Source organism: Pongo pygmaeus, chromosome 4, assembly GCF_028885625.2.
Source record: "Pongo pygmaeus isolate AG05252 chromosome 4, NHGRI_mPonPyg2-v2.0_pri, whole genome shotgun sequence".
Lineage (NCBI taxonomy): Eukaryota > Metazoa > Chordata > Mammalia > Primates > Hominidae > Pongo > Pongo pygmaeus.
Window position 1 is genome coordinate 35,171,410 of NC_072377.2, and position 18,311 is coordinate 35,189,720.

Below are 18,311 nucleotides of genomic sequence, written 5' to 3' on the forward strand. Positions count from 1 at the left end.
GTCTTAGAGAAAGAGAGGAGAAAACAATGGGGAAGGAACCATTCCAAAGAAAAGCAGAGAGTACCAAATAGCTAGGTAAGGTTCTGGACAGCTGTGGATCATCTTATGTGTCTGAGGAAGGCAAAAGGTTGAGAGCTGAGGAGTTAGTGTGCCTTATTTTCATTATTTCTTAAGTTCCCATTTATCCCACTCCAGCCTCCCCTTACCTGCAATCCCCATAAGCAACTATTTAGCATGTTTATATATATCCTTTTGTTGGAAGGCATTCTTGTAAAATGTGTGTTGTTTAGGGTGAATTCAGTTTTAATTTATGTAAATATGTGTAATATGTGTCTTTTTTCTTTTCAGTTAGAGCCATGTTTTTAAGATCCAATCAGGTTGCGAAGAGTACATCTCTTCTAGGTTTCCCACTGCTTCAGAATGGGGGACCACGTGCTTTACATGGCAGTGCCTAAGGGGGACAGTGACAAAGTTGATTGCAACTAGGGGGTCGAGGGAGTGGGGATGGGTAGATATCATTAATCTTGGGTCACCCTGTAGGGGAGACAACTGACTTGGCCACATCCTTCACAAACACCTGCATAACAACCTTTTACTCCGAATGCCCATAGGAGGTGAAGGCACTAGGTAAGCACAAGGAGTATGTTACATTCAATATAATTGTCCCTTTTTGTGTGGGTTTCCAGCTCCCAGTCAATTCTGCTTTGGGGGCAGTTGGGAGTGATCATATGAGCTGGCTGGTCACGTGCTGCAGGAGTAATCCAAGTCAGTGAGGCCAGTGGACACACAGCATCCCCCTGGGGTGCACAGTCTGTCCTGTGGTTGGACAGAGGGGAGAAAATGTTGAGTTCTGAAGTCTGGTATATGCTCTTCAGCTCTACTGGACTGTAGTCAATGTTGCCTTTGTGAACACCGCAAGTCTTCCTTGACTTGAGATTTTTCTTGGGCTGTAAGATTTGAGATTTTTATAATGAGAGGCACCCAACATCAAAGGGTCACCTAGAGTGGGGAAGAAAAACAGTACATTCTGAATAACTTCTAGAGGGAAAGTGGGAGGTTATACCTCTTTTATTTAAAAAGAAAATAAATTATTTTGATTACCATAACATTATATGTACTTTTGTTAAACAAACTCAAGCCTAGAAAAGCATAAAGAAGAAAGAAAAAGAGCACAACAAACCTGACCATTATATTTTAGTAAATTTCCTTTCAGAAATCTTTCTCTACATGTGTCTTATCTGTGTACACACATGCTGTTTCAGAAACTGAAAGTCTTCATATTTTTTATTTAATAAGTTCCTTTTGATGGATAGCTATATTTTCTCCAGCATTCTAGGACAGAGAACTTTCTGCACTTGACTAACTATTTTTTTCTTCAGATAAGTTCCTTGAAGAAGGATTCCTAGGTCAAAATGTATGTACATTTTAAATGCATCTCAGTAAGATGACATCAATTTATAATTAAACTAAACTAACATTGCACGAAACTATATTTTTTTTTTTTTTTTTTTTTTTTGAGACGGAGTTTTGCTCTTGTTGCCCAGGCTGGAGTGCAATGGCATGATCTTGGCTCACCGCAACCTCTGCCTCCCAGGTTCAAGCACTTCTCCTGCCTCAGCCTCCCAAGTAGCTGGGATTACAGCTACTCCATGCCCAGCTAATTTTGTATTTTTAGTAGAGATGGGGTTTCTCCGTGTTGATGCTGGTCTTGAACTCCTGACCTCAGGTGATCCGCCTGCCTTGGCCTCCCAAAGTGCTGGGATTACAGGCATGAGCCACTGCGCCCGGCTGGACAAAACTATATTCTAACATGTTTGTTCTTTTGAACTCTGAGGAATTACCTGAAATCCACAAAATTTGAAAACTGGGATGAGGAGGAAACTTAGATTGCCTCTAGAGCTTCATTCTCAGCCTAGGAGTCATTTGGAATATCAATCCAAGATCCTACCCTACCTTCACAGATAAAACTCCAATTAAACAGATATCATTTCTGAGTTATAAGCGACACCTGCTGAGTCTCTCTTCTCTCTCCTTTGAGCAGATCATGTATAATTTTCTCCATTTTACATAAGACTAGAGAAGATGAAGAACTATCTCAGTTTGCACAAATGGTAAATAGGAGGGGAGAAGCCTTTCATCAGGTAGGAAAATATAGAAATTTCTCCTTGAAAAAAATACTTCACAAACGGGGAAACTTGGAAATTCTGTTGTCACGTTAGTAATTATCAAGGAGGATTTTTGCACACAGGTTCACCAGTGATTTATCAGTTAAGTCCTGAGCGTAACTGAACTTTGCTCTGCCCCAGGCCTTCTGTCAATAATAGAGTCCAGTAAGGCTCTGAAGATAATTAACAGCTTTTCCAAAGTAATCCTTTCCCTCTCTTAACTAATTTAGGAATTGTGAAATTGAAGGAAAGGAAAATCGTTTTGGAAGGATTTCGATAAATTTATACAATTTACATGAAACTTCATATTACAGTTGTTCCATTTCACAGTTAACGGACTAGGAAGAATGCTGTGTGCAGAGTGTTCAGACTGAGATGCACAGATTAGCAGATGTGTAAGAAGAGAATAACTGCTTAAAGATGTGGCTCAGATACTGTAACCCTAAGAATTTCATGGAAAACTGATTTGCTTGAAAAATAATGCTAGGTCAAAGTCCTTTTGTTTGTTCATTTATTAGGACTCTTTGAACAAGTCTCATCAGAATTATTGGACTTACTATGTTTTAGGAAGTAACATTCTGGAGAAAGCTAGGGACACATGGATTACCTTAGCCTTCCCACTAGACTGTAATCCCCAAGAGGCCGGAGAGCACATCCGTACTGCTCACTGCATACCTTGCACAGCGCCTGGCATACAGTGTTCAAGTATTATTCAATAATGTATGTGGTAGAATGATTGACAGATAATTCATGTGGGGAAGATTTGTGTTCAAATGGGAGATCCTGAAAATACAACTCAATCTCTTTTTGGTAGAATGTATGGCAAAATCTTTTTGAGCGTAGGCCCTTCTCTTAGCAGTTGGGATTTTCTAGTTGTTCATTCCCTTGAACTTTACAATCAAGGCTTAATTATTGTTTTCAATCACAGTAAGATGAGAATCCTTGGAGTTTGGTTCACTATGACTGGGATTGTTCCTGTATGGGGGAAGAGCTGTTCCCAAGCTTAGGGCTCTCAGTTATAGTGAATTATCTCACAAGGATCTTTAATTACAAGGGCCTTTAATTATATCCTGTTACTATAGTGATTATTACAGAATTGGCTGATTTAAATAATTCAAATTGCAAAAGAAAAATGAAGGAAGGGTACATCAGATGAGAAGGAGAGAACTGTTTAGCCACCAAAAGGAAAAAATTCTCAACTAGAAGAAAACAAAAGCTAGCTTATGCTGTTTTTAAAAGACACACCTAAAACATAAAGACACGCAACAATTAGGAAGTAAAGGAATGAAAAGAAACTTACCAGAGAATTACCACTCCCAAGAAAATCCAAATTAGCAATATCAGTATCAGAAAAAATAGGTTTTAAGACAAACGTGACCATTATAAATAAAGCGGATTGTATGTAACAATGAAAAGAATAATTTATTTGGAGGATTGAACATTTAAATCTATATATGCCCAATAATACAGCCTCAAAATATATAAAGCAAAAATTGATAGAATTATAATAAGTAGAAACTTACTTAATCCTAGAAGATTTTAACTTACTTATAAATCACCTCCAAAAATGATATCTTAAGCAGCAAAAAAGATGAACTTCATTAATGCAAAAATCCTAAATAAAAGTTTAGTAAATTGAACCTAATAATGTTTGCAAAAATACTTCATGTATAAGTGAGGTTCATCTTGAGAATGCAAGGGTATTTTAGCCTTAAAATATACTCTCTAAAATAATTTTCTGTAATAATTTACACATTAATTAACAGAGAAAAGCCATGTGAACATATCAATAGATGTAGAAAAAAGTTTGAGAAGTTTTAAAATCAGTTGAGATAAAAAATTATTAGCAAACTAGAAATATAAAGGAATATCTTTCACATAACTAAGGGTATCTGAAAAATTGTAAGGGCCCAGCAGCAGTTCTCTCTGACCTGCTGCCCTCCTGTCTGTTCCCTCATTCTCTCCAGAGCCTGGCCATAGAAACTGGAATCTCACTTCCCCAAGGCAGGTCATAGAAACTGGAACCCTCTTGCCCCAAAGTCAGCTTTATAGTCTAAAAATACTACCATAACTTTACACCAGACTTTCTGTGTAAAAACTGACTGTAGATAACCTGACCTATCTTGTTTGACTGTAGGTCATAAGACCCCCTTTCCAGAGAGGGTCCTGCCCCATACCCAGAAGGAAGGAACGGTGAGAGGCATTCCTACACAGAGAGGCCAAGAAAAATCTAGACAGACAGGCCTTGCTAGTTTTTCTCACTCAGTCTGTCGGCATCAGGTCCAATCATTTTCCTACAAGGCTGTCTATACTTTGTTGAAACTAAGCATAAAAATGGACAGTTTCCTCTGCATCTTTGGGTCTTCATTCTGAAGGCTCCCATGTCACATAAAACTATAATCAAATAAATTTGTATGCCTTTTCTCCTATTAATTCAACTTTTGTCAGTGACTTTTAGTGAACCCTCGGAGGGCAAAATGGCGGCTTTCCTTTCCCCCCTACAACACCTACATGATGCCTTATATGTAATAGTGAACTTTTCATAGCATTCTCATTAAAGTCAGGAAGAAGAAAGAATGACCAGAACACATTTCTATTTAACACTGTACTGGAAGTCCAACAAAATAGATCAAGAAAGAGACATAAGAGGTATAAAGACTGGAAAAGAAGAAACAGTGTTGTTAGTTTGTGGTGATACAGTTGTAAAAATTGAAAATCCAGGAAAATCTACAAATTATAAGAATGTTAATTAGAGTTCAGTAAGGTTACAGAATGCAAGATCAGTATTAAAACATCAGTGGGACTGGGCATGGTGGCTCACGCTTGTAATTCCAGCACTTTGGGAGGCCGAGGCCGGCAGATCACCTGAGGTCAGGAGTTCGAGACCAACCTGCACAACATGGCGAAACCCCGTCTCTACTAAAAATGCCAAAATTAGCTGGGTGTGGTGGTGTGGGCCTGTAATCCTAGCTACTTGGGAGGCTGAGGCAGGAGAATCACTTAAACACGGGAGGCGGAGGTTGCAATGAGAGGGTACCTAGGGATGAATCTAATAAAACATATGCAAACATTTATAAAGAATAATGTAAAGTTTTATTGAAGTCCAATGTAAAGGAAGTGTATACCATGTTCATAATTACGAAGGCACAATATTATAAAGATGTAACTTCTGGCATGAAAACATAAATTCAATCTAGCTCCCAACACAATTTTTTAGGAGACCCGATAGGCTCATCTGAAAATTCAAATGATGAGTAAATGGCCAAGAATAGCCAAAACAATTATGGTGGTGTGAGAATTAATATACCAGATAACAAGACTTTGTATAAAATATGGTAATAAAACAGTGGAGCACCAGGACAGGAATAGATACACAGAAAAATGGGCCAGAAAAGCCTGGACTAGCATTTGGGCATATGTAGACACTCAGAAGATGACAAAGATGGCATAAAAGATAAGCAGGAAAAGGATGAGTTACTCAGATACAAATGGATTCATCAGGGAAATAAAAAGTAAAATAACAATGCATCATTTTATGCTCATTGAATTGTCAAACATTAAATATCTGACTGCACCAGGTAGTGATAAAGATGACGAGAAATGGAAATACTACACTGATGGCAAGGTTACACATCAGTAAAACTACTTTAGAGAGGAAACAATTTGTCAGTATCTAGGAAATATTAAGATATGCATTTTATATGACCCAACAATTCCACCTGTAGGTGTATATTTTGGAGAAACTTTTGCACATATTCCAATGAGACTGGCATAGGAATGCTCATTGCATAGTCATTTATGACAGTGAAAATCAAATGTTGCTAAATAGGGGGATTAATAAATAGTATATATGTGTAAAATTATAGCAGTGGTATACACACAACTTTTGTCATTTATGGCAATGAAAATTAAATGTTGACAAATAGGGAGATTAATGAATTATATGTATGTATACAATTACAGCAGTTGTATGCAGAAAGCAGTGAAAATTAGATGTTGATAAATAGGGAGATTAATAAATTGCATATATGTATACAACCACAGCAGTTGTATGCATAAAGCAGTGAAAATTAAATGTTGATAAATAGGGAGCTTAATAGATTGTATAGATGTATAAAACTAAGCAGCTGGAGCTATTTGTATCTCAAAAACCCAACGCCGAATGAAAAAAATCAAAGTGCATAATGATATCTGCTATTTTTTATGCAAAACTCATAAATACCAAAGTAATTGGTCATATTATTTAGGGATAGATAGATATGAGGTGAATGTATTTTAAAAATAGCTGGGAAGTATATGTAATAACTTTAGGATTGTAGTTACTGCTGAAGAGAGAGGTAGAGAATTTGGTTGTTGAGGGATGTAAATGACAGTATCTGTGATATTAAATGAATCTTTGTTAAAAAAAAGGAACAGACAAGGCAAAATATGAATATTTACAAGATTTGGATGTGGGCAAATGAGTCTTTGTTATGTTTTTCTATATATTTTCAAGTATTTGTGAAATATTTTATGAAGTAAATAAAAGAACACAAATGGATGATGAACTCACAGCTGGTTTTAAGTAAAGACTCAATAATTCTAGGCAGGAAAACATGAACAAAAGAAAATGTGAAACTTTGGCCCTGAGATTTGTGCTTGTTAAATGAAAGTTGATCATATCTCAGGTTTGGAAGCTTGGGAAAGTTGATCAAATCTCAGGTTTGGAAACTCTCCTTTTGATTGTTCTTGGTTGTTCCCAGGAGAAGTTCCAAGAAACTTCTGGGTACTTCCAAGCATGCTTGCATTTTCAAGGCTCGAGTCTGGCAGATGAATAAAGACTGGGGAAATGTGTGTTCAGTTTTGATTTAGAATTAGTAGGAAAATAAAATCAGAGGTGTTCAAAGATGAGCACAAAAATTTCTGCCTGAAAAAAATGCCATGGGTGAGTGTCCTAAGATCAATGTTTTAGCATGTGTCTGCATGCTTTATTTCCGGAGTTAAAATGCAGTTCCTCCTCCTTCTTTAAAAAAATCTATTCTAATAAATTTTGTTGTGGCAAAGAAAAAAACTTGTTTCAAGTTAAATTTTTCATGTAATGCATGTTTCACATACCTATATAAAGACCCTCCAAAAACCATTGCTCAGGTAATAATTTATTAAGTCAATTTAAACTAAACATTGCTACCATTGCAAAAGCATTTGCTCTGAAAGGGACTGAAAAATGCATCATAAAGTTACATAGTTCAGCAACAATATCAATATTGATTATGTAAAGTAAAACTACTGGCAAACATCATTTAAGCTTACCCTGTAATTTTTAATAACTTTATAAGGAGCAAATGTGTCACCTTAAAAATGTACCAGAGGCATTTACAAATTCCTTCAAACTCATTTACAAATACAGTAATAAAAATTCCTGAGCTCCCTTTTCTTACACCAGTGTTCACCAATCAACATCCACGAGGTGTTTTATTTGACCGACATCCTCTTTCCTTTTCTTAAGAAAATATTTTATCACATTCACAAAAGTATCTGTGCTTCAAGTCAGTTTGTAAGTATCTGTTTTTAATATGAACCTGATCATAACAAGAGAAAAATGCTTAACATTAGCAAGGGCAGCAGGAATTGAGGGGTGGTGTGGGGGACAGTGGAGGAGATATAAATACAAGAATTCCAGTTTAGGTGTTGGGACTTCCAAAGTAGAATACATCTGACCATATCAAAAACAGGTTCAGTTTCATCTGCATGGTTTTGAGGGACTTTCAAAGGTGAAGCCAGCAGGAATTACTCTGCATATTCTGGCCAGGAAGGTCCCTGTTAGGGGTTTTTCAATAATTCTATTTCTTATCCTTCTCCCTAGTCCCCCCACTGCTCCCTTACCCCAAGATTTCAAAGTTTCCGTTAAATGGAAGTTGCATCTTCCATCCCCAAAGAAACTGGGGAGATTTAGAATGTATAAAACTTGATTAGCAAGTTGTAGGAAACCTGACAAAGTTAAGGTGTCAGATGGGATTCTGGCAAGATGTGGCAATATTTAATTTCTGTTTTCTTTCAGGAAAGTATATTCAAGGCTTTTGAAAAATTAGCTACATATTACTTCTCCAGCTCATCATTAATTGTATAGATCCTGTGTCTGGTGACTGAGACTTCAAATTTTGCACCTTAAAAATATAAGAGGGCACAAGAACTAAAGGCAGATGGCTTCAATATAAGCACAGGAGAGCTAGCGTTTCTTTGACTGAAGCCAAGTTTTTTAGAGCATGATACTCAAGTAAGAAAGAAATTTCTCATTCTTCCGTAAGACATGGCATTAGAGAATTAAGAGGAGGCAGAGAAGAACTTGGAAAGCAAAACCACACACCATTTCACAATTCTGGAACACAAACATGAACAGTAAGTGAAACTTTCTAGGTTTAGATCCATTAAAAGTAAAAGATTATCCATTTACACTTCATCTGATGGATTTTGTCAGAAAAGATGTTCTTAATAATATGGATAAATAATAACTGTTCAGAAGGATTCCCCACTTAAAAAAATGCTTTGGTTCTTCCTTTATTTCACAATATTTAAATAAGCTTCTCTTATTAGATCTCCTTGTATCTGGTTCCATCTCCCCTCATTTTTCTCAGCCTCCCATGTTATAGGGATGAGGTAAAGGAGGGAAATTTTGTCTTGCAATCATATGGAAGGGTGGACATAAAGGGGAAGAATTTTTTTTGTTCAACTTACATAAACAATGTCCTGATTATAGATCTTTTAGCAACAAGAAATGTCCAAAAAATTGCTTCAGCCATGAATGTGTTATTTTGCTCATCTCCATTTCAAATAAAAAAATAGAGCAAGAGTAGGTAAGGGAATTAAACATTTATTAAGCCAGGCATTGAGCTGGGTATTTTCAATAATAATGTGAATAGAAATATAATTAACATATTATATTGGGATGTCTAAGATTTTGTTTGGCAGGCATTGGTTTTGGCACGCAGTAAAAATGAAGATGTTATGATAATAGCAGTTAGCATTATCTCCAATACTATTGACAAAGATTTAACTACCTATGTTGTCCCCTCAAAATAGAAGGAGATAAATGAATAAACCCATGGAAAACAGAGAGCACAATGTGCCATAAGCAAAGATTTACAGAATGAAAAATGCAAAATAACAAATCAGATAACTATAGTCTTCTATAAATCTTTAAGTCTAAAAAAATAGACATTACAATGACTGCATACAGAAATGAGTTTTTAAAATCAAAACGAGATTATTTCTGGTAAATGGCTGACTTTTCCCATATCATACTATGTTTGATGACTAAAATCAAATAAGGAAAAGGGTTATTTCTAGGGGGGTTACAGAAGTCAATTTGTAAGAGATATCATTATCATGGCTTTGGACAACTATGAAGTGACTTATAGTTAGGAAAAAATCTGCATTCTATGGTTTTGTTGGTTTTTCATCTGATGACTTACTAAGTATTCTTTCTGAACCTTTCTTGCAGCCAGTTTTTATGAAATGTAAAAACGTAAGAATGGTTATTCAGAAACTCTTGCATAACCCTACAAAGTGATGTATTAGAAGGTGTAAAAAAAAAAAAAAAAAACAAACCCAGGAACTCAGTTGTAAAACAATTACTTCTAATTTCTCACTTAGTGTTGGGGAATTTTGCTTGGCATTTTCTAGGGAAAGAGGAAAAGCAGAGGTAGTGGTAGCTTTGAAAATGTGGAACCTTATGCTATTATGTATAGCTTCACTTCAATATGGCTTTACAGAAGACACAGTCACCCAACAGGCTGGTTCTAGATTGCTTTGGTTTCCACATGAGACTTTTCAATTGTTTAAAATGAATGATGAAGCACAAAAGCCAGCCTCATTATGCAAAGAACACTCGAGAAGTGTCAGCAGTCACATGAAACAAAGCCGAGAGGTTGACTTTCAAACAACTGTTGGATTGTACTTTAAATGTGTAACACCCCAGAGCAGCTGTACAATGAATGACATAGAATCTTTCTTCTAGACAAAGATAAAGAAAAAAATTAGTACATTCACCCTTTCAACAAAAATACATTACATATTTTTTTCAGTTTTGTTTTACAGTCATAGACAATCATATTGAAACTACATATGGATAAATTGTAAGTTATTAAGTAACGATTTTCATTTGTATTACATGATGAGTTTCACAACATGAGGATTACATATTTCAATATGGTGTATACTATTTTTGAACCACATAAAGCAATATAGTACAAAATAATGTAACAGTTACTGTAAAGTCAGTAATGCCACTTGGCAAATACATCAAATATGCCACCGAAAACCAGTCAAAACATGAGACATGACATCTTTCATTTCTAAACTATAAGCAGCTTTGAAGGAAGGACATTAGGACACAAAAGGGAGGTAGTTACTTTAAAAAATTCAAAATTAGCTTTTCAGGAATTTCATAAAACAAATTATTTTTCAGAGGTATCTTCGCCATATAGTTTTTCAGATAACATGGAAAAAAGATTTTCCCCCCAGGATTTGTAAAGTGTGCACAAAAAAACTCAGACTACATTTTGAGGTTTATCTAAGTGAAGCGTAATTTGACCATAACTATTAAAGGTTATTTTTTACATTACTACTTCAGTTGCTGAAGGTTTTAGGGTTTTTTTTTAAATCAGCAGCAAGCAGAATGTTAATTAATAGTCTAAGATGATCTGAAAGTTAATTAATAGACTAAGATTGTCTGTGGTCTATTTATTGACCACACCTTATAAACAGGATAGGTTTTTCCTATTTTGAGACTTTACATGTCTCAATACTTTCTAAATTGAAATCAGAGCATTAAATCAAGGGAATTGATGTGGACAAAATAGCTGCCAGCATGATAGTGTTTGTGAATTATGTACTTCTCTTAGACATAAACTCTTAGACATAAACTCATAAAATCTGTTCAGAACACTGAACAGATTTAGATTTACCATATCCAATAAAATTTGGATTTAGTGGGTTAGTCTCAGCATTTCATGGAATCCTGAGATGCCCAAATCTCTGGAAACTTCCTATTTCCTGTTTTACTATCTTTTTCCTTTTACTGAAATGGGTGCCATGAGGGTCCCAGACCAAAACACACCATCCTGAAAAATAAAAGTCTGGGGAGAGAACTCTTGCTTTATTTTCAGATGATATATTTGCTAATCATAGAATAAGTTCAGATCATAATTATAAATAGGATTTCTCTGAAGCAATCAATCTGTATTTTTAAAGCTTCTCCTTAAGACCTCCAGTATCTAGTCATCAAAGTAACTTGGATTTATTTATTTCTTGAGACAAGGTCTTGGTCTGTCACCCAGGCTGGAGTGCAGTGACACAATCACGGTTCACTGCTCAAGGACTGGGCTCAAGCAATCCTCTGGCTTCAGCTTCCCAAGAGGCTAGGACTACAGGTACGTGTCACCATGGCTGGCTAATTTTTAAAATTTTTGTAGAGACTGGGTCTTACTATGCTGCCTAGGCTGGGCATGGATTTATTAATGGCCTTTGAATTAACTAAATAATTAATGAACATGGGCTTAGTCTCTAAGTATGCAAATCTCTAAATGGGATATACTTATGATCTTCAACTTGGCCTTGGATATCTGTGTGAGGATTTAACCTTTGACTCAGTCTTTTGCAGTGCCAAAGTCATTGTTGATGAATAATTTCATTTCTTGTGGATCCTATGGTTGCCACTAACTCTTAGGAAAAATAGTAGGCTCTGGAGAAGGAGTAAAAACCCTGCAAATATGTAAAGCTAGGAAGGAAAAGGAGAAACAAGGATGTTCAATCAATCTGACTTGGAGGAACAGATCTCTGTTTTTCTCTGAAGCATTGTCACACAGTCTCACGTGCTCACTGCTTCAGGCCAAGGGCGTGTCAGCAAGGCTTTCTTGCACTGCACCAGGGACACTGACCTAAAACCCTGGATTTTACCTAGATCATGAGAGGTCTTAGAAACCTTCTAGGCCAACCCACTTATTTAACAAGTAAGGAACCTGATGGCCAGAGTTTAAAAGACTTATCCCGGGACATAGAGCCTACTTAGTCATGGTGGCGTGATTTAGTCTTGGACATTGAGTGTTCAGTCACTGTCTCAGTGACAGCATTATTGTGCTTGAGCCAAAAAGGAAGAAGAGAAAATTTGTTCACTCAAGAACACAGGAGACTTTCATCAATGGCACATCTATGTTAGCAATGCTTGGGATGGTAATTCAAAGTCATTTATATTTTTCTGTTTGTGTGCAAAGTTCCAATGTGCATGCATTGTTCTCTTCAGGTTTAGACACGTAAACCAATGACATTCAAAAATGTATCAATAAGTTTTGGTATGGAGAGTCTCAAATCACAGCGTGGCAGTTTTATCCCCAAATCACAGCCAGACTCAATTTCTTATCAGGCAAAGTAAGTCACACTATTCACAACAGCTCTGTGTTGATTCAATTAAACAATATGTAAACATTCACTGAACATTTGCTGGTTGGCCCTTAGACCATTTTGTTGTGCCCTTTCTGGCTTCTTCTCATCTCTCCATTCATATATATATATATATATATATATATATATATATATATATATATATATATCCCTATAAGGCAAATGTTACTTTCTAATCAATACATTTTTCCTTGCAAAATGAAAACTTTAAAAAAAAATAAAAGTAGAGGAAGGCACTTTGTAAAATGTGCACAAATCTGTTTCTTTCTTTTCTGCTCTAAGGAGATAGGGAAGTTGCTAAAGGCAGGGCCAAGTCTTTCTGCAAATGATGGGCAGTGGTGGACACTTGAGGAAAGAGAAAGCCAGAGTTTCCCCGGAGCCAAACTGCTCCTTGGAATGCAGGGGCCTCTGGTTACTCAATGACTCACAGGCTTTTCACATTCAGCTGGGTCATCACAAGACACAGAGCAAAACTGCCCAGATCTTGTATAGGCAGTAAAGGATTGATCCCTTCAGACCAAGCCAGTTAAAGTTAGTCTTTTGTACTTAAGTGACTACCAGGATTGGTCTTAGGCACTTAGGAAAATGTAGAGTCTGTTAAATAGCTAATAAATGTAGGATCTGTTAAATATCTGACACAACTGATATAACTTGTGCTTATACACATCTGTTAGAATGAATCGGAACATTTTGCTGTTTGGGTTGTAAGCTACACAAATCACCCATTGCCTAGATTCAGTTTCCATGCGCCTTAAAACTTGAATATTTAGGTATTTGTTTATAAAAATACAACTTATAATTCAGAGTGTAAGGATCCATGAGCCAACTGTGCAATGGTTGTTAACAATCTAGGATGGTGGGAGGAAAAAAATTAACAGCCAAATATAAGAAAAGAGATTTGGGGCTGTTGGTTCAGCAAGGAATGAGCATGGCTTGATTCAGTAAAAGATCATTTTTCTAAAGATTATTGCCTCATTCAATATGTCTCTTTTCAATCTTCTGCGTCTTTTTTTAATGCCTCTTTCCACACATATATTTGCACATAATCTTATAATATGATTCTGTACACATATCACTTATAAAATGCTTGTGCAATATATTAAGACCAACTGGAATGGACGGTTTAAAAAGCAAAGTATAAAGAGCACATCACTGAAGATTACTTTGTATTTCTATGATGAAGAGCAATTTTTTGTTAGATTAAGATAGAAGGCATTGGTTGGAATTATCTTTGCAGAAAAATATTCAGTGAGTCATGGAATCAAGGAGTCAGTTTCAAAGGACCTTAGAGGTTATCTGGTCCAACATCTTCAGAGGAAACTGAGGCTTAGAGAGGGGAATTAATCTCTCCAAGGCAAAGCAGCTAGGACCAGAATCCAGGTCTCGTCACTGGCCCCCTGCCCCACATGTATCCTTCCATTTGAACAGCTGTCTCCTTGATAGACCACAAAAAAGCTTAATTCAGATAAACAGTGCTAATTGATCATAGAATTAAAGTCTTGGCTTAATGAGTGGCTAATTGGTGTTTTTAGGGATTTAGTTCAAGTCCTTAGCTGTCACATTTTTTCATATGTATTATACAAAATTATATGTCAAAAGCACATTACTTTTATGTTTAGGTTTTCAGACTATAAGAGTGACTGATACATATCTTCTCTATTCTTAGAGAATAATAGACTATGTTAGGAAAGATTTAGTCTGCATTGGCTATGAGGGTGACTGTCTTTGGTTAATGCCTCTCAAGGTAGATTCTATTCCTTGGCCTTTCAGAAGTTGTGCGTATTTTTGCAGGTCATTCTTTTATGTGAATTCACATAAGATTCAGCATAATGTGAATCTTAAACTACGGATATGTTTCTTTTTTTGCCTTCTTACATGCAGTGTTGTTCATTGCAAGTCAAACAGACTTGATCTGTCCTTTCCAAAAGAGGATTGTTACTATGCACTAAAATAACCTTTAGTGGAAATGGTTGGCTAGAACAGTGCTTCTGAAACTTCAGTGTGCACTTGAATCATTAGGGGATCTTAGTAAAATGCAGATTCTGATGCTTAAGATTCTGCAAATGGAATTTTCAGACACTGCCCAGGTGATGCCTATGCAGTTGGTTCTCGGACAGTTAAAGTATTGAGGATTTAGGGGACTGAATGAGCTTGGACAACGTTCCCACATGCTTCCCTTACTCACGTGATATTGTTTATATATTAGAAAAATGGAGCTTCATATCTATTGCTTTTGCCATTCTCGAAACATTGGCAATGTGTTCACTTTCAAACAGGAGGGGGACCTCTGAGTCCAGTTGCTATCAATATGGGCTAGTTGGGGTGGGATATTTAACTCCCAGAAGTGAGCTCAAGTTCTCTATGTCCAGCTAGTAAATGGACATATAGAATAGATTTACCATCAAGTGAAGGGAAAAATAGAGGGAGGCTGTTAGATGAGTCATGGATGCGCCTTTTAAAATGAGGATCCAAGCTTTGACTTCTTTCAGGAAGCCTGGCACTGGAACTGACCGGGAGATTCTCACTACTTTTCTCTGACGTTTGGAGCTATTCCCATTGCTCTGGGAAGCAAATACCTAGTTTCCCAGAACTTTTATTTGGGCACTTCTGATATGAGCTGTTTCTGCCTCTGCCAAGATTTTGCAGTTGAATTTACTTCAGAGAGACACTAACTCCTGGCTTTGCTTAAATTTTTTTTTGTGGCCCAAGATTTCTCACAAAAACAAAACCTCTCTCTTTTAAACAGCTGTTAGAAATCGTCACTCTCCCTTTTTATGGTAGCTTTAGGAAGATTCACCCATTGATGAGCAGGAGTCCCAGAGGAGCCTGAAACTCAAAGGAGAAATAATTTCTGGTCTGTGGAGAATCCTAAATCCCTAGGTTGGTGGTGGTGGTAGTTGTTGTTTAAAGTGTCCTGGAGATCAAAAGAATCAGATAAACTATACTATATTGGGTTGAAAACTGAATTTTGTCATTCACTTCATATTTCACAGTGGGCTTTGGGTTGGTATGGCATTTTACTCCACAAACGGGAACTGTATACACTACTATGTACTGTAAATGCACATTATAACCTTGCAGCAGAAAATACTGTACCCACTGAATACATAAATAGCTGTACTGGGAAGATAGAAAATAGTCTTTTATTTTACCTAAGTTATAGAAAAATAGTCTTCAAAAATACATTGTTAAACTTACGGGTTTATATTAAAGTAGAATTTGTATGTACAGTAAGGCAGTAATTCCATTAGCATCCTGCTGTGGTTTTCTTTTCAAGTTAGTCTTTAGGGAATTTTTTTTAACTAAGAAAAGACTAATGTGTATAATAAATTATCTATCATGCTGAAATGAAGCAGGAAAACATCCTAAAAGTATTCACATGAAATTCATTTGCCCCTTGTGTAAGAAAATTTTTATTTCCAAACTATATTTTATAGAGGCTTTAGAATAGAATTTAGGGGGAAAATCCATGCTTAACATATCTAAACTATTTTAAGAAGAAATTGGAGGCATTATTTCTTACTTGCATGTCAGCAATGTATCAGTAAGGTATAGGAACTGATGTAAACAATTTGTTCTGGAATGCATTCTTTCTTTAAATGGTTATATTTGGGTAATCCTAATAAAATGGAGGAGGAGTGTAAAGGTTATGCAATTTTTTTTCAAAAGCAATTTTCATGGCATTTTCCTATGTGGAAAATTTTCCTTTGTCATCTTTCTATGGTAAACAATTTTGACAATTTCATTTCCGTCTGTCCCATGCCAAATCATGAAAGCCTTTTCCAGAGGATATACCTATTGGCATTGTCCCTCAAGAATACTAAGCAGTGTGCTTTTATTTCATTGAACACATAATTTTATAACTAATAGCAAAAAGTAAATCTACAAATCACAGTTAGGAAACATAATGATTTGTTCTGGAATCAGCTGCTGCAGAAAGAGGCAAGTGGTTAAAAATGGAACATGAAAGGAGCTGGGAGCTTTAATAGTGTCAGTCTGACTACATTCTTGAGCATTTCATGTACTCCGTAGTGTTACCTGAAGAAAAATCACATTTTAACCAATCATTCCATTAGTCAAGCTATCAATGAAAGGAGTGTGTAAAACATGCGGGATCCAGGTAATCCAAACCACCCAGCTGGAGCCTGCACTTGCTTGGTGTCGCAGGGAAGTTGGCTAGGGCTTTCTCAGCTTGATTCTGTTCAAGTGATGGTGGGCCCTCTTTGGCTGATTCTTCAAAGCAAGCCATGTTTTTAGCATGTGGATCTGACACCAACACCAGGATGTTGTTATCCATGACCCCAGACACCTTGGCATACTCCTTATTGTTCTCAGGAGTCCCGGGCTTCTTGGGCTGGCCGCTGTTCTCTCTCTGTTTTGGTAGCAATGATAATGCGCCATCTTTGTTGACCTTGTGAATCTCCACATAATCCAAGGGTTTAGCGGAGCCAAAGGGGGTTTTCTCCTGGGGCAGCAGCCAGGGCGTATCTTGGTCAGTCTCAGAATGGAAGCTTTCTACCTCCCTCTGCTGGGTTGCCTTTCCCTCCTCTCCAGACTTAATGGTTTGAGATGATTTTAAAGCATCTTTACCTGCTTCGTCCAACAGGGTGGCCGGTGCACCTGCAGGGCCCACAGCCAGCTCACACACATCAGTAATATTGTGGTAAGAGGATCTGGGGTTGTGCTGGCTGGGCTGTGGTAAGGGCCATGTTGAACATTTGGATCCACCGGCATGAAAATAGGGGATTTTGCCTTCCATGCTTATGCACTGGGGGTCCCAGGTGTGGGTTGTTTCAGGATTCTCTGGCTTCTCAATGACCTCAGGATCATAGAATGTGGAGGGATTGGCCTGGGGTTCCTCACACTTTTCAGACAAAAGGGAAGGGCTGTCACAGCTCCCCCGGCCTGAGTCAGTGTCAGGATCCAGGTATGTGGGTTTCATACCTTGACTTGGGTGTTCTTTTGAATGGACTGACATTAGATGCTGGTCCTCACTATCATCCACTTCTAAATACTCCACCAGCAAGTCCTCATAGTCAGAAGTGGGAGGAAAGTCTTGGCATCCCAAGGCACTCAGTAGTTCTTCAGACTTGCCCTTCTATTAAAACACAGACACAAGAAGAGATGGCTGTTAGCTTCATAACATTCCAAATCAGCATCCCTGCTAAGTGGTGCTGTCCACTGCCACGAGCAGGTGGGAAGATCTCAAACTTCAGACATTTGTGTGCCAGGCCATCTAGAATCACCTTCTGGATACTATTCAGCAGATTTTTGTTTTAAAGTCAACTCAGGATATTTAACATAGTCTCTTTCCAAGCAATAATAATCATGAGTTTAATGGGCAAGTAGTATATACACATACAATAATAAGCAGATAAGTATAAAATGAAGGTTTGTGAAACTTCTAAACCCACAATGCTCATGCATGCATCTGACACTGTGGCCCACTGGCAGAGGTGTGGTTGCTGGCCTCCTAACTTCCTCTATCACTTTCTAGAGTCTGGCAGTAGTAAGTGGGTAAGTGGATTCTTGTCTTTTCCTTCTGTGGTTCATCTTCCTTCTCTCCTTCCTCTTCTTATTTCCCCTTCCCTTCTCCTCCCTCTTCCTAATCTACTGTTTTCTTCTACTCTACTTCCTCTCCCTCCTTCTCTTCTCCCCCTTCATCGCCCTATTCCATAATTTCCCCCTTCCTATTATTCTCCCTCCTTCTAT

At 37.2% G+C, this 18,311-nt stretch overlaps 1 protein-coding gene across 4 annotated transcripts in view; it reads right to left on the reverse strand.

Moving 5' to 3' along the window:
- Positions 1-8,996: 8,996 nt before the first annotated feature.
- Positions 8,997-18,311, reverse strand: part of PRLR (prolactin receptor) — a 179,097-nt gene continuing 169,782 nt past the window's right edge. For all 4 annotated transcript variants that reach the window (XM_054487031.2, XM_054487034.2, XM_054487033.2 and 1 more), the window contains one exon: positions 8,997-17,697. In XM_054487031.2, the coding sequence (XP_054343006.1) occupies positions 16,684-17,697 (1,014 nt within the window). In that variant the 3' untranslated portion in view covers positions 8,997-16,683. The remainder of the gene's footprint in view (positions 17,698-18,311) is intronic.